Genomic DNA, 27,824 nt, shown 5'->3' on the forward strand with positions numbered 1-27,824 from the left:
GACTACTTTCCTAGCTTTGTTTTCCTCTATCCAGTTAACTGCCATACAAATTGCTACCAATTCCCCCGTAAAAACAGATAGTTTATCACTAATTCTTTTATTCAACACTATATTTCTCTGTGGGATAACTGCAGCAGCTCCTACTTTACTATTTATAGTTTTTGATGCATCTGTGTATATCATAATATTATCAAAAAACATTTCCTCAATCCGTTGTTCTATTTGGTAACTATTTAAATGTCTATTCTTCAGTAACTGCATGTCTACCTTTGGGTTTTCATACATCCACGGTGGTATTGCAGGAATTGGTACTGTAGGGCTCACTTTAATATTGTCAATTTGTGTTTTTTTACATATATCTCCTATTATCCACCCAAAACTATTCATTTTTTTCTTCCCTTTTTCTTGGCAATTTATTAGCACTTGACGGGTTGGATGTCCTTGCTTGGATCCTTTTAAGTTTGCCCAATAAACCGCTGAGAGTTGATCTCTCCTCATATCCAAAGATTTTTCATTCATTTCTACTTGTAATGCTGCCACTGGAGTAGATTTAGTAGCTCCACAACATAATCTTAACGCCTGCGACTGGATCCAGTCTATTTTCTCAAGTAGTGTTTTTGAAGCAGATTGATAAATAATGCATCCGTAGTCAATAACAGATGGAATTAAAGTGATATATATTGTTTTCAATGTCAACCAATCAGCCCCCCCAATCTTTACCCCTCAAAGCCCTCATTATATTTAACACCTTTTTACTTTTCTCCACTATTTTGCTGATGTGGGTTGACCAGTTCATATTTTTATCAAACCATATTCTTAAATATTTAAATACTTGTACCTCTTCTATGTTTTCTCCATAGAGTTTTATTTGGAGCTTGTTTTGTACTTTCCTCTTCGTAAAATGTATGACTTTTGTCTTTCCAACAGAGAATCTTAAACCCCAAGCCGTCCCCCAGTCTTGAACATTATTTACCGCTTTTTGAATCTTCTTTTCTATATGATGTGTATTTCTACCTCTCTTCCACATCACTCCATCATCAGCAAACAATGCCACCTCCACTAACCCTTCCACTTCACTAAAAACTTCATTTATCATGATGGAAAATAGTACTGGACTTATTATACTCCCTTGTGGGGTCCCATTTTCCACTTTGTATTCTCTGCTATATTCATTCTCTATTTTTACTAATAATGTTCTACTTGTTAAAAAGTCTTTTATCCATCTGTACATTCTTCCTCTAATCCCAATCTTATTTAGTTTCATCAGCAACCCCTGTTTCCACAACATATCATACGCTTTCTCTACGTCAAAAAATACTGCAATAATTGGCTTAAAGGAGTAGTTTATTTAGTGTTTCACGAAAAGTTCTCCAATGGTGTTTTCTTGTTTTTTTAATAACATACCTTACTCTAGCTTGATGCCTTTTATATTGGATCATGTCTTGGAAATGATGTGTTCTTCTCAATATTCTAAATGCTCTATTCCGTTCTTGTATTGCATCTGTGCACTCTTGTGTCCACCACGGCACTATCTTCCTTCTTCTCCCTATACTATTCCTTGGTATGCTCTGTTCGGCTGCTTCTATTATGCACCCCGTAATATCTGTATTTAATTGTTCAATATCTTGATTTATATCTACTTCCTTTAAAGTTATGTCGGTAATTTCCCTAAATTTCTCCCAGTCACCATGATTATACTTCCATCTTCCTTCTATCCTAGTGCTTTCTGTCCTATGATTTATGTTTATGTGAATGAAGATTGGATAGTGATCACTTCCCATTGTGCTGTATTTATTTACTTCCCACTCCACCTTTCCTGCTGACCCTTGTGACACTAGTGTTAAATCTATTGCTGTTTCTTTACCCGTGACGACATCTAACCTTGTTCCCCACCCATCATTCACACACACCACTTCTTTTTCCTCCAAAAGTGCTTCCAATGTTTCCCCATTCCAGTCATCCCTTTCACCCCACATTGTGCTATGTGCATTAAAGTCACCACACCAAATAATATTGCCACTCCAGTGCTCCATTATTGTTTCTAGTTGGTGAATTTCTAATTCCTTGCATGGATTATAGAAGTTTAGTACTTTGTATCTTTCTTTATTATTCCATACTTCTACTCCTACTATCTCTAGTTCTTGTTTCACTTTTAATATTGAATAATGCATGTCTTCCTTAATAAATATGGCACATCCTCCTCCTTGCCCATCATTCCTATCTTTACGTATCGTTATATATCCTTTTATTATAAAGTTTAATTTTGGCTTCAACCATGTTTCTTGAATACATATTATATGTGGTTTATTTTTCATATTATTAATATATCCCTTTAATTCCTGTCCGTTTGCTATCAAACTTCCGGCATTCCACTGAACAATGAACATGGCGTTGGATTGTGGTCACATGACTCGGTCTCATCTCCTCTCTGTAGCTCACCTTGCACCTGTTCCCAGGATAGTTCTTTTACATTTAAAAACTTTGCTGCTGCTTTGACAATTATTTTGATCTTCTCAGTCTTGTTTCCAGCCAGTTCTGTACAATTTATTACATAAGCCAGGAATACAACTAGTTTGTCCATGGAAATTCCTGTATTTGCTGCCTCTTGTTTTTTATTTCTTGAACTATTTTCACTTCTGTCCTGTTCTGCACTTTCTTGATTTCTTATTTTAACTGCCTCTGCGTATGTAATATTTCTTTCAACTCTGATTTGCTGCACTTCTGTTGCCTGTTTCCTTCTGATGCAGCCCCCATACGCTGCTGTGTGATTCCCGCCACAATTACAGCACTTGACCTGTTCATTTTCTCCACATTGTCCATATTCATGCTCCCCTCCACACTTTCCACATCTCATCTTAGCATGACACACACTACTATGTGCCCATAGCGTTGGCACTTGAAACAACGTACTGGGGGTGGCACGTAAGCTCTAACATAGAAGCTTAGATACCCAGTCATGATTCTCTCTGGTAGGACCTCCTCTGCAAATTGCACTAGCACGGATTCGCTCTCAGTCTTTTCACCGTTCCTAAATGCCATCATTCTTTTCATCGTAGTGACAGTTCCTCCTTTTATTTCTTTTTTCAGATCATCTAAATTTTCTCCTCTTGGGATTCCTGTCACGACTCCTCTTGCCCCCTTTCGTTCTCCCACTTCGATTTTTTCCTTTATTATTTTGTTGCACAGTTTTTGCAATCGCATTGCTTTGTTCTTTTGCTCTCCATTTTTGCATTTAATCAACAGCCGTCCGTCCCTGAGCACCTTCGCTATCTCCACCTCTCCAATATCCTTCTTTAATCCCTTAAGCTGTTACGCCGGTTCGGCATTGTGATGCCGGGTTCGATTCCCTCGAGGATGCGTCAAGTGAACACCATGAATTGATTAACGTGGACCCCGACTTAAACAAGTTGAAAAACTTATTGGGGTGTTACCATTTAGTGGTCAATTGTACGGAATATGTACTGTACTGTGCAATCTACTAATAAAAGTATCAATCAATCAATCAAAGCAAAGGTAAGATATACACAATTTATTTAAATAACAAAAAGAGCCATATAACAAAAATGCTGGAGCTAGTAGAATAAAACAAACAAAGGACGCTAGCATAAAAGCTAGGATATACAAAAATGAGAACTAAACTGGCACATAGACACATTAAAGAGTAAAACAAAACATACAGCATGAGAGCTGGAATAAACAAATGGCTGAGCGTGAAAAGCTAGCGAGAATATACATACGATGACAGAGTGCAGGCGTAACTTGTTGCGTGAAAGCAAATTATGAACCCAGGCTGAACAAACAAAAGAGGACGGCTTATAAAATGACGGTGATTATCTGTAGCAGGTGTGCGGGGCATGAGCAGCAGGTGAACTGATGAGTAACCATGGTGACCGACTTAAACAGGAAATAATAGGATCAGATGGAGAGTGAAAATAAAAATGGAACAATAAACAATAATATGTGGAGGATCCAAAAAGCGGATCTCAACATAAGCAGTGTCATCAAGCTAATGTCATTCATATCTTGGTTTGATTTAAATGTATAAATGATCTTATATTCATCCACCATAACCCTTTTCCTCTTATCAACCTCTTCATCGTCTTCATGCACTCTTTTAGCACTCGACTTTCCTTCACTCCCTCCTCTCCCCTTCTTTCCTCTCTCCCCTCTAGTCCTATCCATTTCCATACTATCCTCATACATCCCGTCACTATCCCCTTCCATCTCCATCCAGTCACAAAACAGCTTATGCTCAACCGCCAAAACAGATTTAGACACTCTCGCCGCCGCCAAATTCACTCCAAATGTTTGGTAGTTCCGCGTCTCTCCTTCCGGAAGCTTCCACCGACCGCTTCGTCTCCAGCGACCGCGGACCAAGAATCGGCAGTACTGCTCTGTTCTGCTGCCTTCCTTTGTTTATTTTTTTTATAAACCTTTATTTATAAAACTGCAACATTTACAAACAATCGATAAATAATAATAATAAAAATAAGTACAAAAACAGTACAAATCAGCGCCAGGGTGTTGTAAAATAATGTAACTAAAATAGAATGCTATTTAGCAGATTTGAGCGTTATGGAGCCATTACCATTGCAGTACAAAGTCTTCATTGTTTTGCAGAAAAAAATTGCCGAAGCCAAATGTGTCAAGTGTCTTGAAGATACTATCATGTGACAATAGTCTCTGTGTTTTCTCCTCCGCCACTCGGCTGTGACGTCATTCCCAGCTTCTGGCGTAAACGAAAGGCGGCAGAACAGAGCAGTACTGTCTTGTAACGTCAAGTGTGCTAACTGTCGGGAAAGCACATTGACAGAAAGCCGTTATCCTTTACGTTAATAAGTCAGTCTTATTATTTGTTCTCCAGTTTGAAATATTTACGTCGTATAAAATACATATTTGATTCTTTCTTTAAGGATAAAGTGGTCTCGATGCGCTAGAAGCACTGTGCCGCTTCTCGTGCTATCTTTGCTTGTTAGTTAGCTTAGCTCGCTAGTTAGCTTAGCTTGTTAGCTGCTAACAGAAGACACAGAAGTTATCAACACATCGCTAAGTAGAGATCAAGTGTGAGAGTAAAGTGTTGTGATTGCGTGAAAATGTCTACATTACAAATGTTGAGAGCGTTGGTGGATCAGCGACTAACTGCTGCCGTTGAAGAAATATTTGTAGTGTTGGAAAGAACGATAGCAGAATACGAGGCGGAACTTTCTAGAACAAAAGAGGAGAACAATCAACTACTGGACGCTGTTTTCAAGAAACATCAAGTTGTGTTACACAGAACAGGTTTGTTTGCTTCTTACTCTCAAATGTTTACTAACTTTATATTTGATTGTTAACAAGAAATGGACATTTGGTATAATTGAAGTGAATGGAGTAGCCTTGTCAAGTGAAAGTAAACACTCCGGCATGCAGATGAAAGAAGATTCATGGAACAGAGTATTGTAACTAAAGAAGAACATGGATAATCAACATAAAACATTCCTAGGTTTTGTTACAGAGGTAGTCAGCAAATCAATACAACAGCTAAAATTAAAGTGTCCGTTTGCAAATTGTTTAAAGTTAGTTTTTTTCTTACAAAAAAATATAACTCGATCGTCACCAGCTTGCTTATGTTACTATTAGTGGTTTAACAGAACATATACATATTTTTAAATGTCCATTTTTTTCCACAATTACTAACTGAGATAGGTTCCAGCGACCCCGAAGGGGACAAGTGGTACAAAATGGATGGATAATTAAATTGAATAAAACTGGTTAGGAATTAGTTTGGCGTTCATGCTTGTCACTTACTGCTGTCTCATACACACACTGGGAGCGTGTGCACGTACACAGAAACAGTCCGAGAGAAGCAACTAACACTTTGCAGTCATGTTGTTGTTGTCCTGATAGAATATACATTCAATGATATGGGATGTACGCCTTGCTTTTTTGCTAGCAAATGTTTTCATTTAATACTATAAACATTTGGTGGCACAGTAAAAAATTAAAAGTAATACGAAGTGTTCTATATAACAATTATAATATCAGCACTCAAACAACAATATACAGTAACACACATGTGCACTCATACTAATAAGACCTCATTCAGCTTTTTATAGCCAAGTAATACTATAAAAGTATAGTCCAGTAGCATGTATCAGTAACATAACATGACTGACAGCACATGCATGTCCATTACTGATCATAATGCCACGCATACACATGCCAGAATGAGAAGTGACGCTGATAGGTTTAGGAACGGTGATTTGTTTAAATTAGGTAAAAAATCAGATAATGTTAACACAATGTCTAAAAGGCAAACATTTATTCATGAAAGCAGAATATGGCTTTTAGCACAAAATGATGTAACTCCACACATACGTAACATGTACACGCACATTAGCTTTGTGTGTTGATCTAACGCAGGGGTCGGCAACCTTCAGCATACAAAGAGCCATTTTAGCCTGTTTCCCCCAAATAAAACCCACCTAGAGCCACAAACTCTTGTTAGATTCCTAAAATGACGATAACACCACTTATAGTTGTGTTACACTTATGACATCAAACATGTATTTGATGTATTTCTGGGTATAACAAAGCAAATCATCAAATTATTTTGAACATTAGAAACAAAATACACTGTTCCTTCCCTTATTAATGAATACAAAAATAAAAATCAACTCATTCCAACATTCTGAAAGCATACAACTACAGCATATTTATTTGACTAAAAATTGAAAACAACTACCTGGTCATCAATAAAAACAGCAAATTAATAAAAATGTAAGTAAATAAAATGTTTCTCTTTTTGATCTGTCATTGCTAGGGGTTGACCGCTAAAAACAATACAATTGCATGGCAGCAAGAGATGTCGCATAAGGGCTGTGACATACATTTACATCCACAATATATTCACATGGGTTTTATTTTCCTATGACAAGATCCCAGAAACTCTCCAAAATTACAATTGTAAAATTCAAATGAACTAACTAAATCAAATGAAATATAATAGATCAAGTAACCATTATTTGTTGACATTCAGTTTCAAAGCCGAAGGGAGCTAGGGAGGCATGAAAGAACCTCATGTGGCTCCAGAGCCGCGGGTTGCAGACCCCTGATCTAACGCTAGCTATCATTGAATATAGATTCAATATAATTATAAATTGTGGGGAATATAGACACTAAAATGTTCTGTTAAACCACTAATGGTAACAAAACATATCCTTTGGTGTTCTTAAATTTTTTGGGGGGCAAAATGTAAGAGCACAATTTGCAAACAGTTGAGTCTCTTTTAAAATTATGAACTTATTTCTAACCTGCCTGAATAAGTGACATTTCTTATTATTATAATCACATGACAGCATTAATTTCCATGAGATTGTTTTCTACTAATAGTGTTTTAGACCACTTACAATGACAGTAACAAAAAATATAGTTTTTTCATGAGCTGTGTACTAGTATTGTATGTCTGGGTAGGGGTCCTGCTTTGGAAACAAATTGTACCCTTTCAGGTATGACATTTAGTTCCCGCTAAAACATTCACATGTTGCACAATGAGATGTAAGCATGGGATCATGTGTACTGTACATTCCTGTAACTTTGTGATTGTATAATATATATTTGTATAAGTATTTCTTTAAAATAACAGCATTTCTTGATTATCCATCCATCCATCCATTTTCTACCCCTTATTCCCTTTCGGAGTCGCGGGGGGCGCTGGCGCCTATCTCAGCTACAATCGGGCGGAAGGCAGGGTACACCCCGGACAAGTCGCCACCTCATCGCAGGGCCAACACAGATAGACAGACAACATTCACACTCACATTCACACACTAGGGACCATTTAGTGTTGCCAATCAACCTATCCCCAGGTGCATGTCTTTGGAAGTGGGAGGAAGCCGGAGTACCCGGAGGGAACCCACGCATTCACGGGGAGAACATGCAAACTCCACACAGAAAGATCCCAAGCCTGGATTTGAACCCAGGACTGCAGGACCTTCGTATTGTGAGGCAGACGCACTAACCCCTCTTCCACCGTGAAGCCCCATTTCTTGATTCATATTTATAAATTAGGATTCTTAATAAATGACACTAGAATAAGCACACATTTGATTGTTATAGCTTTTTGTGTGTCTGTAAAGGCATGACTGGCTAAGTGCCATTAGTGCATGTGTTGGTGCACGTGGGAAAGTGCGAGCGGCTGCTATTGAAATGACAAACTTGGTTGTGGTCAGGTTTGTGCGGCAGAAAATGTCCAGTTTTGCTGGATAGGAACTTTTTTACCAATGTTTTGGTCACGTGTTTGTGGCCGACAAAAATTTAGCTCAATAAAGGGATCGCCGGAATTCATGTCCTCCTTCGAGCGTTTCGACAGACGTTCCAATAATTGAACGGTGATGATGAAAACAGTTTTCTCTGTTGTGGCCGTCAGTTACATTGAAAATTGTTATGCGCTTATTTTTTAGTTAGATTTTGGAGTGGCATAGATTTGCCGTGTGCAGAGGACACATTAGCAGTGCGCAATTGCACAGGATTAGAGAGAACGTTGATTGGAAGCACAAAATATGAACTGCAGATTTCTGCTGAGCAGCAATAACAGATTTGATCTTTTTCTTTTGTGGTATTTTTGTGTTCTCTTTCCCTGCATTTTGACTCACCAGAAGCAGCATGTATGCGCAGGCGTCGTTTGAGCAACAAAGAAAGACATTCATAGTATTTTTTATTGCTCGCCAACGGACTATATTTCTTTACCGCACGCGGTCCCCTTAAAGTTAAAACCCCATCTGTAACGTCTCGCTGGCATCGTGGTGAAGTTGTTCTCTCGTGGGTGCAGCGGAGGATGGAACACAGCGTGAACCAAAGACACTGGCACAAAGGCACTAACAAAAACCAACAGAACTAGCGTGGGCGCTAGAATGAACAAAAAGCGCTGGTATGTAAACTAGGGACAAGCAAACAAACAAAATAGCATGGACGCTAATCTAATAACAAAAGTATTTTCCCAACATGCGGGAATGCGACTTCATCTGTTGCGTATAGCAAACTACAGTCCGAGAGCAAATGTCCAACAAAAGCGGTCTTAAATAAGGAGATAAATCAGGGGCAGGTGTGCGTGATCACACGGGAAGCAGGTGACACAAATGCGTTGCTAGGACAACAGAAACAAACCAGGAAGTGCCACCGGGACCTAAGAGAGCCAAATACAACACAGGATGATAACAAAACAGAAACAAAACCAGAGTATGACATGGTCCAAGACGTGGACCATGACACCATCGACATGAATGAGCACAACGATGAGCATTGGAAACATAACTTTATTGAAGTATTTTCAGTTGTGAAGTGAAGTGAATTATATTTATATAGCGCTTTTCTCTATTGACTCAACGCGCTTTACATAGTGAAACCCAATATCTAAGTTACATTTAAACCAGTGTGGGTGGCACTGGGAGCAGGTGGGTAAAGTGTCTTGCCCAAGGACACAACGGCAGTGACTAGGATGGGGGAAGCGGGAATCGAACCTGCAACCCCCAAGTTGCTGGCACGGTCGCTCTACCAACTGAGCTATGCCGCCTCAGTTGTTGAACTGAAATCCACAGTGACTGGCTAATTGTTTGAGTAGAAGCTAAGCGAGAAGGGTAATGCTGTGTACACATTAGGGTTGTCCCGATCCGATATTTGGATCGGATCAGCCGCCAGTATTTGCCAAAAAATGCATATCGGCAAGGCATGGGAAAATGCCGATCCAGATCCAGTTTTAAAAAAAACTCTGGTCCACGTTTTCCAACGCACCGATTTAAATAATACATTCCACTCTTCTGCTGCTCCCTAAACTCTGTTCTGCATATTCCAGAACACTTTCAAAACTTCACAGGTCTGTGTTCTAACCGTTAAGACGGACGTGTGAATTAAAAGTTACGGTAAAAATGTCAGCTGTGTGGGATTATTTTACCCTACAAAACATGCCACAATAAATTGGCATAAACTTTATTGTGGCAACATAAACGCAACATAACAAATACCCAGAATCCCAATCTTCCATGACTCTTTCAGGCTATATTTTACACCCCGCTAGGACCAAACCCCGCCCCCCCCCTCCATGCGTCTGTTGAGGTGGGCGGAGTTGGGGGCGCGGACGTGTATAATATAGCCTTAAAGAGTCATAGATGCAAAAGTTTCTGGGTAATTGTTATGTTGCGTTTATGTTGTGTTACTGTGAGGATGTTCTCCCGAAATGTGTTTGTCATTCTTGTTTGGTGTGGGTTCATAGTGTGGCGCATATTAGTAAGAGTGTTAAAGTTGTTTATATCACAACCTTCAGTGTAACCTGTATGACTGTTGACTATATCCCTTGCAATCTCGTACGTGTGACGATGGGAGCAGCAAGATGCATGCGTCTGGCCGGCACGCAGATAACATGGTGTAAAGGCGGGTGATGACATATTGTAGAGGACGTTAAAAGTAAAGCTGTCACGGCACGCCCTCACTATTGTAGTCCGAGTGAAAGTCCGAGAATGATAGCCCCGGGAGAGGCACCAAAACCCGGAAACCCCCCAAAACAATGACGGGGGGGAGGGGGTCGGTGATTATGCAGCTGAGCCATGTGCAGCTGAGCCTCATCAGAGTGGCCAAAGAGCTGCATGCGGCTCCGGAGCCGCGGGTTGCCGACCCCTGGTCTAGTATATAGAAAAGTGCAAAATAAATCTAACCCATTATTATTATTAATGATACTGCTATCTGTTGTTCCAGCTGACCAATTTAATTATGACACGGTGTGACATTCAGTTCAGCTGCTGCCACTACACGTTAAAATCAGCGCTAAATGATGACAAATAAGGAAGCAACACCACACAAAAGTTTGTTTCATAACAATACTTTATTTTCAAATTCACTCACAAGGTGTCATTTTGAAGTGAACACACTTTTCTCACGACGAGTCACGGCCATATTTTATCAACCGTCCTCCTGGCGATCCATTAAAAAAAGTTTAAGTTTAAGTTAAAGTAGCAATGATTGTCACACACACACTAGGTGTGTTGAAATGTGTTCTCTGCATTTGACCCATCCCCTTGACCCCCTGGGAAGTGAGGTGGAGGTGGGCAGCAGCGGTGCCGCGCCCGGGAATCATTTATGGTGATATAACCCCCAATTACAACCCTTGATGCTGAGTGCCAAGAAGGGAGGCAATGGGTCACATTTTTTTATAGTCTTTGGTATGACCTCCTCTCTGAGCTGCCACCTTATCATGGTAGAGGAGTTTGAGTGTCCAAAAGATCCTAGGAGCTATGTTGTCCGGGGGCTTTATGCCCCCTGGTAGGGTCTCTCAAGGCAAGCAGGTCCTAGTTGAGGGATCAGACAAAGAGCAGCTCGAAGACCTCTGTGAAGAAGAAAAATCATGGACCCAGATTTCCCTCGCCCAGACTCGGGTCACCGGGGCCCCGCTCTGGAGCCAGGCCCGGAGGTGGGGCACGATGGCGAGCGCCTGGTGGCCGGGCCTGTTCCCATGGGCCCCGACCGGGCACAGCCCGAAGAGGCAATGTGGGTCACCCCTCCAATGGGCTCACCACCCATAGCAGGGGCTATAGAGGTCGAGTGCGATGTGAGCTGGGCGGCAGCCGAAGGCAGAGAACTTGGCGGTCCGATCCTCGGCTAAAGAAGCTCGCTCTCGGGACGTGGAACGTCACCTCACTGGGGGGAAGGAGCCTGAGCTAGTGCGTGAAGTGGAGAAGTTCCGGCTGGATATAGTCGGACTCACTTCGACGCACAGCAAGGGCTCTGGAACCACTTTTCTCGAGAGGGGATAGACTCTCTTCCACTCTGGCGTTGCCGGCATTGAGAGGCGACGGGCTGGGGTGGCAATTCTTGTTGCCCCCCGGCTCAAAGCCTGCACGTTGGAGTTCAACCCAGTGGGCGAAAGGGTAGACTTCCTCCGCTTTCGGGTGGGGGGGACAGGTCCTGACTGTTGTTTGTGCTTATGCACCAAACAGCCGTTCAGAGTACCCTTTTTGGGTACACTCGAGGGTAAACTGGAAAGTGCACCCCCTGGTGATTCCCTTGTCCTACTGGGGGACTTCAACGCTCATGTTGGCAACGACAATGAAACCTGGAGAGGCGTGATTGGGAAGAATGGCCGCCCGGATCTGAACCCGAGTGGTGTTTTGTTATTGGACTTTGTGCTCGTCACAGTTTGTCCATAAAAAACACCATGTTCAAACATAAGGGGTGTCCATATGTGCACTTGGCACCAGGACACCCTAGGCCGCAGTTCCATGGTCGACTTTGTAGTTGTGTCATCGGATTTGCGGCCTTATGTTTTGGACACTCAGGTGAAGAGAGAGGCGGAGCTTTCTACTGATCACAACCTGGTGGTGAGTTGGCTGCGATGGTGGGGGAGGATGCCGGACAGACCTGGCAGACCCAAGCGCATTGTGAGGGTCTGCTGGGAACGTCTGGCAGTCTCCTGTCAGAGAAAGTTTCAATTCCCACCTCCGGAAGAAATTTGAACATGTCACGAGGGAGGTGCTGGACATTGAGTCCGAGTGGACCATGTTCCGCACCTTTATTGCGGAGGCGGCTGATTGGAGCTGTGGCCACAAGGTAGTTGATGCTTGTCGCGGCGGTAATCCCAGAACCTGTTGGTGGACACCAGCAGTGAGGGATGCCGTCAAGCTGAAGAAGGAGACCTATCGAGTTATTTTGGCTCATAGGACTCCGGAGGCAGTGGACAGGTACCGACAGGGCAAGCGGTGTGCCTATTCAGCGGTCGCGGAGGCAAAGACTCAAACATAGGAGAAGAAGCCATGGAAAACGACTTCCAGGCGGCTTTGAAGCGATTCTAGACCACCTTCAGCCGCCTCAGGAAGGGGAAGCAGTGCAATGTCAACACCGTGTATGGTACGGATCAGATCAGGGGCGGTACCTCTGGATTGGCAGACCGGGGTGGTGGTCCCTCTCTTTAAGAAGGGGGACCGGAGGGTGTGTTCCAACTATCGTGGGATCACACTCCTCAGCCTTCCCGGTAAGGTTTATTCAGGTGTACTGGAGAGGAGGCTACGCCGGATAGTCGAACCTCGGATTCAGGAGGAACACTGTGGTTTTCATCCTGGTCGTGGAACTGTGGACCAGCTTTATACGCTCGGCAGGGTCCTTGAGGGTGCATGGGAGTTTGCTCAACCAGTCTACATGTGCTTTGTGGACTTGGAGAAGGCATTCGACCGTGTCCCTTTGGGAAGTCCTGTGGGGAGTGCTCAAAGAGTATGGGGTATCGGACTGTCTTATTGTGGCGGTCCACTCTCTGTACGATCAGTGTCAGAACATGGTCTGCATTGCCGGCAGTAAGTCAAACACATTTCCAGTGAGGGTTGGACTCCGTCAAGGCTGTCCTTTGTCAGCCATTCTGTTCATAACTTTTATGGAAATAATTTCTAGGCGCAGTCAAGGCGTTGAGGGGTTTCGGTTTGGTGGCCACAGGATTAGGTCCCTCCTTTTTGCAGATGATGTGGTCCTGATGGTTTCATCTGGCCAGGATCTTCAGCTTTCACTGGATCGGTTCGCAGCCGAGTGTGAAGCGACCGGAATGAGAATCAGCATTTCCAAGTCTGAGTCCATGGTTCTTGCCCGGAAAAGGGTGAAATGCCATCTCCGGGTTGGGGAGCAGTCCCTGCCCCAAGTGGAGGAGTTCAAGTACCTAGGAGTCTTGTTCACGAGTGAGAGAAGAGGGGATCGTGAAATCGACAGGCGGATCGGTGCGGCGTCTTCAGTAATGCGGACGTTGTACCGATCCATTGTGGTGAGGAAGGAGCTGAGCCGGAAGGCAAAGCTCTCAATTTACCGGTCGATCTACGTTCGCATCCTCACCTATGGTCATGAGCTTTGGGTCATGACCAAAAGGACAAGATCACGGGTACAAGCGGCTGAAATGAGTTTCCTCCGCCGTGTGGCGGGGCTCTCCCTTAGAGATAGGGTGAGAAGCTCTGTCATCCGGGAGGAGTTCAAAGTAAAGCCGCTACTCCTCCCCATGGAGAGGAGCCAGATGAGGTGGTTCGGGCATCTGGTCAGGATTTAGGGCACGTCCAACCGGTAGGAGGCCACGGGGAAGACCCAGGACACGTTGGGAATACTATGTCTCCCGGCTGGCCTGGGAACGCCTCGTGATTCCCTTTGAAGAGCTGGACGAAGTGGCTGGGGAGAGGGAAGTCTGGGCTTCCCTGCTTAGGCTGCTGCCCCCGTGACTAGGGTTGGGTATCGAGTATCGATTGGAACCGGGACTAACTTTCAGATTCTCCCGGAATTGTTCAAAAGTTTAAATTTCGATTCCTAGTTTCGATACCCAGTCCGCCGACCGGAAACAAATGATATGTCCGCCGACCCGGAAGAAGAAGCCGCTGAACACCAACGAAGAAGCGCCCACCGCCGGAAGTGTTAGCATAGCCGAGCCTATGTAGCCAAGCGTGTCAGTCAAGCATGGATAGCGGGCGTCGACGGTCGAAAGTGTGGCTTTATTTTACTAAAAAAATTTAAATATCGGACAAATGTAACACATGCGACAGGACTGTTTCTCCAGATTCTCTGAACCTTTTGATGATTTTACGGACCATAGATGGTAAAATCCCTAAATTCCTTGCAATAGCTCGTTGAGAAATGTTGTTCTAAAGCTTTTCGACAAATTGCTTAAAAAGGGGTGTACCTCGCCCCATCCTTGTTTGTGAATTACTTAACATTTCATGGAAGCTGCTTTTATACCCAATCATGGCACCCACCTGTTCCCAATTAGCCTGCACACCTGTGGGATGTTCCAAATAAGTGTTTGATGAGCATTCCTCAACTTTATCAGTATTTATTGCCACCTTTCCCAACTTCTTTGTCACGTGTTGCTGGCATCAAATTCTAAAGTTAATGATTATTTGCAAACAAAAAAATGTTTATCAGTTTGAACATCAAATATGTTGTCTTTGTAGCATATTCAACTGAATATGGCTTGAAAATGATTTGCAAATCATTGTATTCCGTTTATATTTACATCTAACACAATTTCCCAACTCATATGGAAACGGGGTTTGTATATATATAATATATTTATACATGCGTGTGTGTGTGTGGGTGTGTGTGTGTGTGTGTGTGTGGTTCCACAAGGCTCGTTATTTAAATGATATTTGTTCAGTATCTAATAGATTAAAATGTATTATGTTTGCAGATGATACACATGTATATTGTTCAGGAGAATACTTGAAGTGTTGAGGTTAATAGAGGTTGAGTTGATTCAGCTAAAAAAATGTTTTGATATTTATAAGTTATCATTTAAATGATAAGAAAACTTAATTTGTGGTGTTAAGTGGTGCAAGGACAAATTGTGAAGCAAAATTAAATCAATTGGAAATTGATAGAGTATACGAAACTAAATTATTGGGAAGAATAATTGATAATAAATTATGTTGAATATATACCGTATTTTTCGGATTAAAAAATCACATTTCTTTTTCCTAGTTTGGCCAGGGGTGCGATTTATACTCTGGAGGGACTTATGTGTGAAACATATTTACACATTACTGTAAAATATCAAAAAATATTATTTATCTCATTTACATAAGTGCCTAGACGTACCGATAGAAGAGGAAGCGGCACATTGTCTACTTTCGAGTTGGCAGAGTTGTTTAGAAGTGACACCGAGGAAGAAGATTTCATGATATTTAGCGATTAGGAGTGAGAGATAGTTTGGTAAAGGTATAGCATGATCTATAAGTTATAGTTATTTGAATGACTCTTAGCATAATATGTTAGGTTAACATAGCAGGCACCTTCTCAGTTGGTTATTTATGCCTGATATAACGTACACTTATTCAGCCTGTTGTTCACTATTCTGTAATTTATTTTAAATTGCCTATCAAATGTCTATTCTTGGTGTTGGATTTTATTTAAATACATTTCCCCCAAAAATACGACTTATACTTTAGTGCTACTTATATGTGTTTTTTTGCCTTCTCTAATTATGCATTTTCGTCCGGTGCGACTTATTCTCCGGAGCGATTTATAATCCGAAAAATACAGTAAAGGGAAAAATATCCAAATCTATTCCTTCTCTTTATAAAGTAAAACATGCCAAATAAGACATGTCTGCGAATGTTATTGTGGAAGGTCTCTGTCCCAGATCCTCCTTTGTTTGGCTGGAATCACCACACTCGGTCTCAGTGATTTACACTTTTATTGATGGCAGTACATGCAACTGCATCAGTCCAGTGCTCTCCAGTTTGTTCACTGTATCTCGCCGTGTGTGTCTTTCTCTCTCCGTCACTTTCATCATCTTTCCCCTTAAGATCTCCAACGCTGCTGATAAAGGAACAGGTGATTAGATAACTCGCCCCAGCTGAGGTATCGGCTCACCTGTATGCTGCTTCGTGGCCAATCCCTGCACATGCCCCGCCCGCAGGGAAGGCGTAGGCCACGCCCCTCTCCACATGCCTCCACCGCCCGATTCAGGCCGGGCGGTGCAATACAAGCACGTTCTCTCCCGGTGTGAATTTATGCAGTTGGGTTCCCCGGTTATACTTGCGCCGCTGACGCTCTTGGGCACGGAGTAAATTCTCGCGTGACAAGTGCCCCACCTGGTGGAGTTTTGCTCGCATGTCAAGGACGTACTGTAACTAATTTTTGCTGGAGCTTGGACCCTCCTCCCAGCTTTCTTTAATGACGTCCAAGACTTCGCCAGGCCTCCGGCCGTACAATAACTCACACGGTGCAAAACCAAGTGAGGCCTGGGGTACCTCCTGCATCGCAAACATGAGGGGATCCAACCATTTACCCAATTATGTTTCAATCAATCAATCAATGTTTATTTATATAGCCCCAAATCACAAATGTCTCAAAGGACTGCACAAATCATTACGACTACAACATCCTCGGAAGAACCCACAAAAGGGCAAGGAAAACTCACACCCAGTGGGCAGGGAGAATTCACATCCAGTGGGACGCCAGCGACAATGCTGACTATGAGAAACCTTGGAGAGGACCTCAGATGTGGGCAACCCCCCCCCCTCTAGGGGACCGAAAGCAATGGATGTCGAGCGGGTCTAACATGATACTGTGAAAGTTCAATCCATAGTGGCTCCAAGACAGCAGTGAGAGTCCCGTCCACAGGAAACCATCTCAAGCGGCTCAGCAGCGTAGAGATGTCCCCAACCGATGCAGGCGAGCGGTCCATCCTGGGTCCCGACGAGCGGTCCATCCTGGGTCTCGACTCTGGACAGTCAGTACTTCATCCATGGTCATCGGACCGGACCCCCTCCACAAGGGAGGGGGGGACATAGGAGAAAGAAAAGAAGCGGCAGATCAACTGGTCTAAAAAGGAGGTCTATTTAAAGGCTAGAGTATACAGATGAGTTTTAAGATGAGACTTAAATGCTTCTACTGAGGTAGCATCTCGAACTGTTACCGGGAGGGCATTCCAGAGTACTGGAGCCCGAACGGAAAACGCTCTATAGCCCGCAGACTTTTTTTGAGCTCTAGGAATCACTAATAAGCCGGAGTCTTTTGAACGCAGATTTCTTGCCGGGACATACGGTACAATACAATCGGCAAGATAGGCTGGAGCTAGACCGTGTAGTATTTTATACGTAAGTAGTAAAACCTTAAAGTCACATCTTAAGTGCACAGGAAGCCAGTGCAGGTGAGCCAGTACAGGCGTAATATGATCAAACTTTCTTGTTCTTGTCAAAAGTCTAGCAGCCGCATTTTGTACCAACTGTAATCTTTTAATGCTAGACATGGGGAGACCCGAAAATAATACATTACAGTAATCGAGACGAGACGTAACAAACGCATGGATAATGATCTCGGCGTCTTTAGTGGACAAAATGGAGCGAATTTTAGCGATATTACGGAGATGAAAGAAGGCCGTTTTAGTAACGCTTTTAATGTGTGACTCAAAGGAGAGAGTTGGGTCGAAGATAATACCCAGATTTTTTACAGAGTCACCTTGTTTTATTATTTGGTTGTCAAATGTTAAAGTTGTATTATTAAATAGAGGTCGGTGTCTAGCAGGACCGATAATCAGCATTTCCGTTTTTTTAGCATTAAGTTGCAAAAAGTTAGCGGACATCCATTGTTTAATTTCATTAAGACACGCTTCCAACTGACTACAGTCCGGCGTGTTGGTCAGCTTTAGGGGCATGTAAAGTTGGGTGTCATCAGCATAACAGTGAAAGCTAATACCGTATTTGCGTATGACGTCACCTAGCGGCAGCATGTAGATGCTGAAGAGTACAGGGCCAAGGACCGAACCCTGGGGAACTCCACACGTTACCTTAACATAGTCCGAGGTCACACTGTTATAGGAGACGCACTGCATCCTATCAGTAAGATAAGAGTTAAACCATGACAGGGCTGAGTCTGAAATACCAATTCGTATTTTGATACGCTCTAATAAAATATTATGATCGACGGTATCGAAAGCAGCGCTAAGATCGAGGAGCAGCAACATAGATGACGCATCAGAGTCCATCGTTAGCAATAGATCATTAGTCAGTTTTGCGAGGGCTGTCTCAGTCGAGTGATTTGCCCTGAAACCGGATTGAAAGGTTTCACATAGATTGTTAAACGCTAAGCGCTCATTTAGCTGCTCTGCAACAATTTTTTCGAGGATTTTCGAAATAAAGGGAAGGTGAGACACCGGTCGGTAGTTTACCATGAGGTCAGGATCGAGGTTAGGTCTTTTAAGGAGAGGATGAATAACCGCTTTTTTGAATGCAACGGGAACAGTGCCCGAGGAAAGTGATAAGTTTATAATATTTAGCACTGATGGACCTAATAATACAAAGAGCTCCTTGATAAGTTTCCCAGGAAGTGGGTCAAGTAAACATGTTGTTTGTTTTATTCCATTTACACGTTGTAACAATCCTTCTAATGTTATTTCATCAAAACGAGAGAAACTATTTTGGATATTTGCAGTATCCGCCGTATATACAATCGTATCTGTGTTACTATAACCCTGTTGTAGCTGGGACGCATTGTCTTTAATCTCCTTTCTAATAAGTTCAATTTTCTTATTAAAGAACTTCATAAAGTCATCTGCCGAATGGGTGGAGCTACTGGAAGGAGTCCCTTGTTGGGTTAGCGATGCTACTGTACTAAACAAAAATTTTGGATCGTTTTTATTAATGCGGATGAGATTTGAGTAATAATTAGTTTTAGCTAAGGTAAGCATGCGTTTATAAGTTATTAAACTATCACTCCATGCTTGATGGTGCACCTCAAGTTTAGTCGTGCGCCATTTGCGTTCCAGCTTTCTACATAATAATTTCTGAGCTCTAGTTTCTTCAGTAAACCACGGGGTGCGCTTTTTTGGAGCCTTTTTTAACTTCAGCGGTGCTATACTATCAATGGTTTCGCGCAGGGCGTTGTTAAAGTTGTTAGTGAGGTTATCAATAGAGCCCACATACTTTGGGAATGGTGCCATTACCGAGGGCAGTAGGTCCGCAAGAGTCGTCGTTGTGGCAGCATTAATGTTGCGGCTGCTATAGCAGTTATTATTATTATTAGCTTGCCGAACATGAGTCTGAACTTTGAATTTTATAAGGTAATGATCGGACATTACTTTAGTATACGGGAGTATCATAACTTTGGAAACGGTGATACCTCTGACAAGCACTAGGTCTATCGTATTACCGCTGCGATGCGTCGGTTCATTTATTATTTGTGTAAGACCACAGCTATCAATTATAGTCTGGAGCGCCACGCACGGTGGGTCCAATGGGGTATTCATATGGATATTAAAGTCCCCCATTATAATTATATTATCGGCGTGCGTCACTAGATCAGCAACAAACTCTGAGAATTCACTAATAAAGTCCGAATAGGGCCCTGGGGGGCGGTAGATAACGGCCAGGCACAGAGGCAGAGGTGTGGCAGACTTCATAGAAAGCACCTCAAACGATTTATATTTATTATTTAAGTTAGGACTAAAGTTAAAGTTTTCGTTGTATATTAGTGCGACACCCCCTCCCCTTTTGAGGTGACGGGCAATATGCGCATTCGTATAGTTAGGAGGGGATGCCTCATTTATCGCAAAAAAGTCGTCTGGTTTAAGCCAGGTTTCGCTAAGACCGATGACGTTAAGGTTGTTGTCTCTAATGACCTCATTGACTAATAACGTTTTGGGAGACAAAGATCTGATGTTTAGAAAGCCCATATTATAGGTAGTGGGCTGTTTTAAGGAGTTGTTGATAAAATTATCCGTAGTAGCAACATTAATAATGTTGCGTTTATTATGCGCAGTGTACTTAAAATAATTACGACCATATCTAGGAATTGATATGACGGGAATTTTCAGATTGTCTACTTGGCGCTGCGATAAACTGAACGCATCATAATTTGCCACCTCAGTAGAACGCATGTCTAACTCTGACGAAGTCATAGACACAGTAGAAAAAACATTTTGTGAGTTGTGTATTATTCTACGAAAATTGCTATGTGTACAGGGATCATCCAGCCTGGCGCTGGCTAGTTCTAGCTTAACTGACTCCATACCCAGGCTAGCAGGCTCTGTAATTGCCTGTGACCGGGCTTGCTCTAGTGCAGTTAGTCAAATGTGGCTCAATGCGAAGTCTATGTTCCGAGACAAGAGGATAGCGCCTTCCTGGTTAGGGTGAAGGCCGTCTCTCCTCAGCAAGCCAGGTTTGCCCCAGAAAGAGGGCCAATTGTCAATAAACGTAAATCCCTGTTGTCTGCAGAAGCTATCCAGCCACCTGTTAAGAGAGACTAATCTGCTATATCTCTCATCATTGCCTCTCCCAGGCAGGGGGCCAGAGACAATTACTCGATGCCTGGACATCTTTCTGGCGAGATTACAAGCCCTGGCTATGTTTCTCTTTGTAATCTCTGATTGTCTCATCCTAACGTCATTGGAGCCAACGTGTATTACTATATTCGCATAACTAGTGGTGCGGTTAGCCTGCCGTACGTGCTTACTAGACCTGTTGCGAGTTAGCTCCCTAAGATTAGCTTCAATGTCAGGTGCTCTGCCCCCGGGAATACACTAAATTGTGGCTGGTTTGCTAAGCTTTATGTTTCGGGTGATGGAGTCCCCTATAACTAAAGTGTGGTGCCCGGTAGACTGGGGTGTAGGACTAGCTAAAGGGCTAAATCTATTATGCGTCTCAACCGGTACACCGTAGCTTGTAGGCCGATTAGGGCTGCTACAAGCTGGGCTAGTTAGCTCGCTACAGCTAACGCTAGCAGATGTGTCCGCAACATCTAAAGTTACGAAATTACACTGCTCTAACTGGCGGACACGGCTCTCTAGCAAAGCCAACCTATCCATGAGTAAAGTGCACGAAGCGCAGGAAGCCATACTCACAGAAACTTTCCGTCGCCGAGTGGAGTGCCAGCTGTCTTCGGGAAGTGGTGGTCACGGTGGCGGGGGAGAAGCTTCCTTCAGACCGGCGCTGCCTTTCTCCGCTAGCCTCGTTAGCTTAGCAGCTAGCTAGCTGAGGGCGAAGTGGTGAGACAGAGATCGGGTGATTTGCAAGTTAAATTGAACTATTAAATATGTTCGATAAGTTGTAAATAAAGCTGCAAAACAGTTAAAATCACACAGATAGAACGATACTTAGCTTTTTTGCAACAAGAGCAGTCAGCGAGCAGTCATTCACGTTGACCCGGAACCGGTTTGTTCTTGTGCATAAATTTACGGCTCATTGTTTTCAGCGTTTTATTCAATCTCTCCACCAGTCCATCCATTTGTGGCAGGTACACGCTGGTGCGGATCGCTTTTATCCCCAATAATCCGTACAGTTCTTTTATAATGCGTGACATAAAGGACGTGCCCCGGTCAGTCAGGATCACTTTTGGGATTCCATCTTGGGAGATGACCTGAAACAGTGCTTGCGCGACACTTTTGGCGGAGATAGAGCGCAAAGGCTTTGCTTCGGGATACCGCGTTGCGTAATCCACCAGGACTAAAACAAAGCGATGTCCCCGTGTACTCGGGTGAAATGGTCCGATGAGGTCCATGCCAATTCTCTTGAATGGAACCTCTATGAGCGATAATGGGCGTAACGGTGCCCGTGGAGTGGCCGCTGGATTCACCAGCTGGCAGTCTGGCCAGGCTGCGCACCACCGGCGCACATCCGCCCGGAGGCCTGGCCAATAGAATTGGACCATGACTCGATTAAGTGTCTCGTCATACCCCAAATGTTAAGCCATTGGGTCGAACCAGGTTTTGGTGGATCAGGGACTGCTTACAGTGCGAGGGAAGCCCTCTCGCCGCAGCACTGGGAACCTGCAACATGCACACATCAGATTTATTGTTAACCCGTGTCCCAACGTTAGTGGTGTGTGTGTGCGTGTGTGCGTGCCTGCGTGTGTGTGTGTAAGTGTTTGTGTGGCCACCAGGAAAAACTGGTCTTTATGCCCGGGCGATCTTGCCCGCTCCATACCCCCCCATCGCGGGGCGAGTTGACGCCGGGGTGCTGGGGTGGATCCTGCGGCCGTCCTCGGGGTTGCCTCCCTCTGCACTGCTAGGTGTTCCTCCGCCAACCTCACCGCTGCTTTTACGCTCGGGGGGCTGTGGTATCTCACCCACGCTCATGTCCTAGCCGGGATGGCGTCCAGGAACCGCTCCAAAACGATGCTTTCCAGCACACCTGGATCCTGTCCATTGGGCCGGAGCCAGCGGGTCGCTGCGTCCCTCAGCCGGTAGGCGAACACGAACGCTCGGTCTTCTGGCTCCAGCGTCATCACTCTAAATCAGCGTCAGCTGCTGCCGATCCGGTCCAGGATGGCTTAACAGAGGTTGGTGTATTGCAGGTGGGCAGATGCCGGGAGACTCAACACCGCCCGCTGCGCCTCCCCCACCAGGAGCGGCAGCAGTTTGGCTCCCCACTCTTCTTCCGGCCACCTGTTTGACGCCTCGAACACGTCCAGGAATGTTTGAGGATCCTCCCCCTCTACCATGCGTTTCATGGCTGACATCCCTCCCGCTTCCGCCTTGTCCATTAGCGTTTTAACAGTCGCGATTGTTGCTGACTTGCTGCTGATACTTGCGCCAGCACTTGTCCAAGCGCTTCCAAGGGGGTTGGTGCCGACATCTTTCCTAGATTCTTCCTTAGTTGGGCGCCACTGTGGAAGGTCTCTGTCCCAGATCCCCCGTTGTTTGGCTGGAATCACCACACTCGGTCTCAGTGATTTACACTTTTATTGATGGCAGTACATGCAACTGCATCAGTCCAGTGCTCTCCAGTTTGTTCACTGTATCTCGCCGTGTGTGTCTTTCTCTCTTCGTCACTCTCATCATCTTTCCCCTCAAGATTTCCAACGCTGCTGATAAAGGGAACAGGTGATTGGATCACTCGCTCCAGCTGAGGTATCTGCTCACCTGTATGCTGCTTCCTGGCCGGCCCCTGCACACGCCCCGCCCGCAGGGAACGCGTAGGCCACGCCCCTCTCCACAGTTATATTATTCTTTTATTTTTCCATATTTAACATATTGTGTTGAAGTTTGTGGAAATGTTTACAGCAACAGTCTTCCAGCTTGTATTCTTAGGTTATTTCAATTAAGAGGAGAACACAATCATTTACGGGGGATATTGATTTTTGAAATAGGTAAAGTAAGAAGGGATATAAAATGCAAATGTATCACAGTTTTAGGAGTTAAGTGGTGGAACAAGCTCAGTGATGAGTTGAAGACATGTAGTTCTCTCACTGGGTCCATGTGTACACTCTCAGTTACATTAACACTGATATTATACATGTGGGCCAATAGATAGAAATGCTGTTAAATGTAGCTTTGATGTGGCAAGCTACTTTTGCAGTGTAGCGTTTAGTGTAGCTTGCTACAATTCTCTGAGGATAGTTTAGCTACATTTAATGGAGAGTAACTTGTAGCTTAGCTTACTACATTTTCCAGGTTGCTTGCCCATCACTGTCTGTTTGGCCTAGCTCACATCTGAATAGTTTGAATACTGCAAACTTCAATACAGTAACACCTCATTTGTGTTGTATGTTCTGCAGACGTCCAGCAGGTGTCAGCAGAGAGTCATGAAGATATTCCCTCCAAGCAGCAGGAGTGGAGCTCCAGTGTGGGACAGACGGAGCTACAGGCCCCCTCCCACATTAAAGAGGAGCAGCTTCATGATGAAGATGAAGCTCAGTCCTTACAGCTTCATCACAGTCAAAGTGAGGAGAACAGAGGGGCGGAGCTTGTAAGTCAACACATCACAGAAGCTGATGGAGAGCATTGTGAAGATATAAAGTCAGAACCAGACAGCATCTTTGCTCCACTGTCAGACATGGACCACACGATGTCACACTCTTCTGATCACAGTGACCACATCCAAAAACCTTTGGAGAGTAAAAATTACTTTAAAGGTGATACAAGACATCACACTAACAACAAACACTTTGACTGCTCTCAATGTGGGAAATCATTTAGATGGAAGAGTCTTTTTACAGTACACATGAGAACACATACTGGAGAGAAACCTTTTACTTGCTCTGTTTGTAAGAAGAGTTTCTCCTTAAAGCAACGCTTGACCAGACACATGAGAACACACACTGGAGAGAATCCTTTTACTTGTTCTTTTTGTAAGAAGAGTTTCGCCACTAAGCAAAACATGATCACACACATGAGAACACACACTGGAGAGAAACCTTTTCCTTGCTCGGTTTGTAAGAAAACTTTCTCCAGAAAGCAACACATGACCACACACATGAGAACACACACTGGAGAGAAACCTTTTCCATGCTCAGTGTGTCCCAAAAGATTCTCCATAAATGAGCAAATGAAAAGACACATGAGAACACACACTGGAGAGAAACCTTTTACTTGCTCTCTTTGTAACAAGGGGTTTTCCAGAAAGCTTAACATGTCCACGCACATGAGAACACATACTGGAGAGAAACCTTTTACTTGCTCTGTTTGTAAGAAGAGTTTCTCCTTAAAGCAATGCTTGACCAGACACATGAGAACACACACTGGAGAGAATCCTTTTACTTGTTCTTTTTGTAAGAAGAGTTTCGCCACTAAGCAAAACATGATCACACACATGAGAACACACACTGGAGAGAAACCTTTTCCTTGCTCGGTTTGTAAGAAAACTTTCTCCAGAAAGCAACACATGACCACACACATGAGAACACATACTGGAGAGAAACCTTTTCCTTGCTCGGTTTGTAAGAAAACTTTCTCCAGAAAGCAACACATGACCACACACATGAGAACACACACTGGAGAGAAACCTTTTCCATGCTCAGTGTGTCCCAAAAGATTCTCCATAAATGAGCAAATGAAAAGACACATGAGAACACACACTGGAGAGAAACCTTTTACTTGCTCTCTTTGTAACAAGGGGTTTTCCAGAAAGCTTAACATGTCCACGCACATGAGAACACATACTGGAGAGAAACCTTTTACTTGCTCTGTTTGTAAGAATAGTTTCTCCACAAAGCTTGTCATGACCAGACACATGAGAACACACACTGGAGAGAAACCGTTTAGTTGCACTGTGTGCGATAAAACATTCAGGGTTAAGAATAAGGTCAGTAAACACAAGTGTGTAACAGTCATGGAGGCTGCAGGGATTTAAATACACTTAAGCAGTGATTGTGCTAAATGTACTCTAAAACACAGCATGTTTAATATGAATGTATATTTTATGTTGTATGTAGTAGTACTTCTCATCTTCTACTGTTATTCTATGTTGTTCTGGAATTACTTTTTAAGTTGTGTGCATTTATTGAATATCATGTATGTAGCTACTATTTTATTTTATTTTCTCATTGTTAAAGAGAGAACTTCTTATTATTTACAGTTGTTTTTTGTTCACACATTTTCTTCCATTGCATTTTTATTGATGTTATTATCCAATTAAAAGAATGAATGAATAAAATTGTTAACAAAATGTGGACTGAGCAGCATTATTACATCATGAATGTTAACTCCTGCAAAACATCAACAAAGAAGAAAAAGGCTGAAGTTGGCAACACATCACTGAACTTTAGAGCCATCGTGAGTGGAGTTGCTTGTTTTTATTGCTGCATTTGTACTTATTTCACCTCACATCTTCACTTTCAACCCTAAAGTCTTCTTCAAATATATTGTTGAAGGTTTTGAAGATCGATGTTTATGATGTGTGTGTAGTCTGTGGAAAGGGTTGTTGTCCCTTGTGGATCCAATTGTTCACTTGCACAGATACATCTTCATCATCATCATCATCATCATCAGACATAACCGGTCCACTACTGGATGAAACCTTAGCATTAATGTTCTAATATCAGTGTGACCTCATTATTCCTTGATTATAAGACATAAAGGCCTACTGAAATGAGATTTTCTTATTTAAACGGGGTTAGCAGCTCCATTCTATGTGTCATACTTCATCATTTCGCGATATTGCCATATTTTTGCTGAAAGGATTTAGTAGAGAACATCCACGATAAAGTTTGCAACTTTTGGTCGCTAATAGAAAAGCCTTGCCACTACCAGAAGTAGCAGACGATGACGTCACCCGTGTGATGGCTCCTCAAATCCTCACATTGTTTTTAATCGGAGCCTCCAATAAAAAGAGCTATTTGGACCGAGAAAACGACAATTTCCCCATTAATTTGAGCGAGGATGAAAGATTTGTGTTTGAGGATATTGATAGCGACGGACTAGAAAAAAAAAAAACAAGTAAAAAAAAAAAAAGGCGATTGCATTGGGACGGATTCAGATATTTTTAGACACATTTATCAGGATAAACCTGGGAAATCCCTTATCTTTCTATTGTGTTGCTAGTGTTTTAGTGAGTTTAATATTACCTGATAGTCGGAGGTGTGTCTCCACGGGTGTCTGGACGCCAGTGTTTGCAGGAAGTTGACGGCAGCTTTATGGATGGCACAAGCTCAGCTGATCTCCGGTAAGTGGCGACTTTTTACCACAATTTTCTCACCCAAAACTGCTGGTTGACATTTGGTCAGGATCCATGTTGGCTTGACCGCGCTCTGATCCATGGGAAAGCTTCACCTCCGGGAATTTCAAACAAGGAATCACCGTGTGTTTGTGTGGCTAAAGGCTAAAGCTTCCCACCTCCATCTTTCTACTGTGACTTCTCCAATATTGATTGAACAAATTGCAAAAGATTCAGCAACACAGATGTCCAAAATACTGTGTAATTATGCCGTTAAAGCAGACGACTTTTAGCTGTGTGTGTGTGCAGTGCTCATACTTCCTAAAAACCCGTGACGTCTTGCGTACACGTCATCATTACACAACGTTTCGAAGACGAAACTCCCGGGAAATTTAAAATTGCAATTTAGTAAACCAAAAAGGCCGTATTGGCATGTGTTGCAATGTTAATATTTCATCATTGATATATAAACTATCAGACTGTGTGGTCGGTTGTAGTGGCTTTCAGTAGGCCTTGAAAATACAGATTTCAGCACTGTATTGCTGTGTTGGATCCGCTTTGGACTGGACTCTCGCGACTGTGTTGGATCCATTGTGGATTGAACTTTCACAGTATCATGTTAGACCCGCTCGACATCCATTGCTTTCCTCCTCTCTAAGGTTCTCATAGTCATCATTGTCACCGACGTCCCACTGGGTGTGAGTTTTCCTTGCCCTTATGTGGGCCTACCGAGGATGTCGTGGTGGTTTGTGCAGCCCTTTGAGACACTAGTGATTTAGGGCTATATAAGTAAACATTGATTGATTGATTGATACTCCAACTCACCACACTGAGAAGTGGGGGCGATCCTGAGCTAGCAGATGCATGTTGCTATCATGTTTTATCAGCGAGGAAGACAGCAATTGTGTATACTTTTTTGTCGGAAGCAAGTTGTATTTGTGGTATACTGAAGTTTCATGATGTTGTTTGCAC

At 43.3% G+C, this 27,824-nt stretch overlaps 2 protein-coding genes across 2 annotated transcripts in view; one reads left to right on the forward strand and one right to left on the reverse strand.

The window, feature by feature from the left end:
* Positions 1 to 27,824, reverse strand: part of LOC133541802 (golgin subfamily A member 6-like protein 25) — a 245,703-nt gene that overhangs the window by 162,988 nt on the left and 54,891 nt on the right. The gene's annotated exons all lie outside the window — the stretch shown is intronic.
* On the forward strand, positions 4,889 to 25,859 carry LOC133541726 (gastrula zinc finger protein XlCGF57.1-like). Its single transcript, XM_061885286.1, has 2 exons — positions 4,889 to 5,280; positions 23,977 to 25,859. The coding sequence occupies exons 1-2, from the start codon at positions 5,094 to 5,096 to the stop codon at positions 25,548 to 25,550; spliced, it is 1,761 nt and encodes a 586-aa protein (XP_061741270.1). The 5' UTR covers positions 4,889 to 5,093; the 3' UTR covers positions 25,551 to 25,859.

Source organism: Nerophis ophidion, linkage group LG23 (genome assembly GCF_033978795.1).
Source record: "Nerophis ophidion isolate RoL-2023_Sa linkage group LG23, RoL_Noph_v1.0, whole genome shotgun sequence".
Taxonomy (NCBI): Eukaryota; Metazoa; Chordata; class Actinopteri; order Syngnathiformes; family Syngnathidae; genus Nerophis; species Nerophis ophidion.